This window comes from Triticum urartu, chromosome 7A, assembly GCF_056163025.1.
Source record: "Triticum urartu cultivar PI428250 chromosome 7A, HENAU_Tu73, whole genome shotgun sequence".
In the NCBI taxonomy this organism is placed as follows: domain Eukaryota; kingdom Viridiplantae; phylum Streptophyta; class Magnoliopsida; order Poales; family Poaceae; genus Triticum; species Triticum urartu.
In genome coordinates, this window is record NC_141879.1 from 100,623,020 (window position 1) to 100,626,147 (window position 3,128).

At 48.1% G+C, this 3,128-nt stretch overlaps 1 protein-coding gene across 1 annotated transcript; it reads left to right on the top strand.

The window, feature by feature from the left end:
- Positions 1-1,125: 1,125 nt before the first annotated feature.
- On the top strand, positions 1,126-2,759 carry LOC147958259 (uncharacterized). Its single transcript, XM_087536636.1, has 4 exons — positions 1,126-1,352; positions 1,725-1,886; positions 2,030-2,155; positions 2,190-2,759. Exons 1-3 carry the CDS (start codon positions 1,176-1,178, stop codon positions 2,150-2,152), a joined length of 462 nt encoding a protein of 153 aa, XP_087392762.1. The 5' UTR covers positions 1,126-1,175; the 3' UTR covers positions 2,153-2,155; positions 2,190-2,759.
- Positions 2,760-3,128: the final 369 nt, after the last annotated feature.

Here is a 3,128-nt window from a genome sequence, read left to right on the forward strand (position 1 = left end):
AAGATTTTTTGCTACAATGATTTCATGGTGAAGCTACAACCGCGACGTTGCTAACAAAGTTTTGCTGCATCCATCGCCGGATTTTGCTTCGACCAGCGAGGAATTTTGTTACAATCGGCGTTTTGTGGCTGGCGGCGGCTACAACCATGATTGAAAAGATGCAACCATGACCACCAGCGTCGCATTTTTTGCTACAACCAAGTCGCCTTTTGCTACAACCGGAGTCGCTCTTTGCTACAACCATCCGTCGGCGATGCGGAACTGGCAGTGCGAGGAGCTACGAGCGGTAGATGGGGATGCTACAACCGGTCGCCGGAGATGCTGGAACCGACGGTGCGAGAAGCTGCGAGCAGCAACCGGGATGCTATAACTGTCTAGGCGTGAAGCAATAACCCCTAGCGTTCTTTTGCTGGAAGCGGCCGCCGGCGATGCTACAACCTTCATCGGTGGATGCTACAACCATCAATGGCGGGAGCTACAAGCAGCGATGGCGAGATGGAAAGCCATGTCTCCATGGAGTCGATTTGCTGGGACGGGGGGCACGGCGGTGATGGCGGAGCTGCAACAGCGGCTGATGGCGCAGATGCGAGGATGTGCCGCGGTGCTGCAACCACGGGGCGGTCAGGGGAGCTGCAATGGCGACCTTGGGCACGACGACCACCTCGGGCACGACGCCAGCAACCTCGCGCGCGACGACGGCGAGCGGCGACGGCGAGGCGTGCGGTTGCGACAGCATGGTGGACGGTGCGAGCCAGCGGTGCTTCGCGGTCCCGCATCCATGGCGGCCCCGACTGGCTCCCTCCTCTCTGTATGTATTGGAGGCAAGGATAAGGTAAAAAAAAGGTTGAAGAGGAGATGGCGGCCAGATCGGGCGGCTGGGGGCAAACCGGCCGAAACTTTCGGCCGGCGCACCGGCGCCCAGTGCTGGCCAGGATGTGGTGTAATTAAGCGCTAACAAAGGTCAGTAAAAAAGTCATTTATTCCCCTGAAGAAAAGGGCCATTTATATTTAGAAAGAGAAAAAAAAAGTACTCTACGTGGCTTTTAGCACGGAACTCACTCACGTGCCTCCAAATAAGCGCTAGTAAACCCTAGCCAGTAGCCATACGCCCATCGCCTCCTCACCGCCGCCGACTCATCCGCATCCTCATCCTCATCCGCCCATCTGAGGCAAGCATGGCAGGCGGCCGACGAGGCGGTGCCACGGGCGCCTTTACTGTTGCCGGAAAGTTCAATCCGGTGCCTGAGTACGCTGTTACCTTCGTCCGCGACTACGACATCAAGGGCATCGGGGCCATATTGGCTAAAGCTTCCCCTTGCTCCATGGAGGAATGGATCGAACTCTTCAGAAAGGTGTGTTCAATTGATTTTCTTACCCATCTAGCTTCTGTTTCTTTCGGATTTAGAGCTTTGGTTTATCCGATTTGATCCTTCGGTCGACGCATCATGGCGAAGGTAGTGATTAGTGTTCGGGGTTCCCTAATCTTAAAGGGGTGGTGGGGGAAGACGGAGGCAGCGGGGCCGTGGCAACGTCGGCGTGTATGAGGCAGCGGTAGCCACAGGAGAAGAGGGGGAGATGATGACTGCGCTGGGATGGTTCGGTGGGATCATATGAACAGCAGTCCGGTTCTACCTTTTAATTCCTGTGGCTGCACTCATTTGTTCCCCGAACTACATCCGCTATAATTTTTTTTACTAACATACACCCCTGTAATATGTATTCAGAATGTGGAACAATTCAGGAAGCCTAATGCCATTGGGACATTCTCCAACAAAGGCAATGCCATGGACAAGGTGGGCGAGGAGAGCGACGTCGAGGAGGAGGGGGATTACGAGGTGGATGAAGATTCGGGCGACGGTATGGATGAAGATGAGGTGATACCTGAGGTAATAAAAGTCTAACTACATTCCCTATGTTAAAAATACTAGTACGATTTATTGGTTGCAGAATTTATTGGATCATTATTTGATTTGCTCGCTGGTTTAGTTGCCTCTTTTGACTAAGCTTTATAACATCAATGGTTGTTCAGCTGATGGTTGATGGCAGTAAACCTGCTACTGATGGACAGCTTCAAGTCCATAATGAAGGTGAACGACAGTGCAAGAAGCTAAGATTAGCAGAAGAAGGCTTTGGGTGGCAAGGGAAATTTTGAGAGGTCGTTTTTCTGCTAAGGTGGGAAATTTTGAGAGGTCGTTTTTCTGCTAAGGTGGGAAATTTTGAGAGGTCGTTTTTCTGCAAGGGAAATTTTGAGAGGTCGTTTTTGATATTTCTACCTTGTCATCTCGCTTGAGTAGGTATGTTTCCGAGGACAAAAATGGACGGTAGTAATGCCATGACTAGCTATCTTCTTTTTTATGGTATTGATCAAAGCAAGTACTTTCTGATTTACCCATGTAGCTCGAGGCCTCGAGCCTCGTGAGCCGCTCGAGATCGACTCGTCTTTGGCTCGACTCGGGACCAACTTGACAAAAATAAGTTGAGTATAGTCACTTTATGTAGCTCGATTAAGAAACATGCTGATCTTGAGCCAACATCGGCTCGCTTGATAGCTTGATATAATATAATTATATAAAATATAGTCCTGATATATATTAAAAGGAAATATGATCATTTATGTTGTCTATTATTTTCTCGGAGAACATTTAGGGCTGCTACATGGTAAGCTGTGTGTCAAATATCAGGTTGTTTTAGGCCAAAGTTTGAAAGCAGATGCATCTTGTTTCTTCTCTTGCCAGTTCATCCATGATTTCTTGCCATTAAGTACCCAATTGTCTTCACTTGACAAAGAATAAGTCAAATTACCTTGAAATAATTTATATTATAATCATTTCGATTTGATTGGAATAATATTTATAGTGGTTTCTTATGTTGTGTTGTGGGCTATCTTGTTTGCAAGACTGCCTTACATTATTAAAATAAATCATCTTATTTAGCTCAATACTAGCTCAAGATCGACTCAAGAACATTGCAAGCTGAGCACATGCCACTTTTTACAGCTCGACCATGAGCTTCGCTCTGTTTGGGCTCGCTTGGATATATTAGTATAAGTTGGGTTGATCATAATCCAACTCGCTCAAACTCTACTCGCTTACAAACCCTAAACCTAGGTTTTGGAAAACTTACCTATT

What these genes read in the sequence shown, in the direction of transcription:
- LOC147958259 (XM_087536636.1), top strand. Translation starts at nt 1,176, where the DNA reads ATGGCAGGCGGCCGACGAGGCGGTGCCACGGGCGCCTTTACTGTTGCC. An exon ending in GGATCGAACTCTTCAGAAAG is followed by an intron (nt 1,353 to 1,724) that starts GTGTGTTCAATT and finishes ATATGTATTCAG; the next exon opens with AATGTGGAACAATTCAGGAA. An exon ending in AAGATGAGGTGATACCTGAG is followed by an intron (nt 1,887 to 2,029) that starts GTAATAAAAGTC and finishes ATGGTTGTTCAG; the next exon opens with CTGATGGTTGATGGCAGTAA.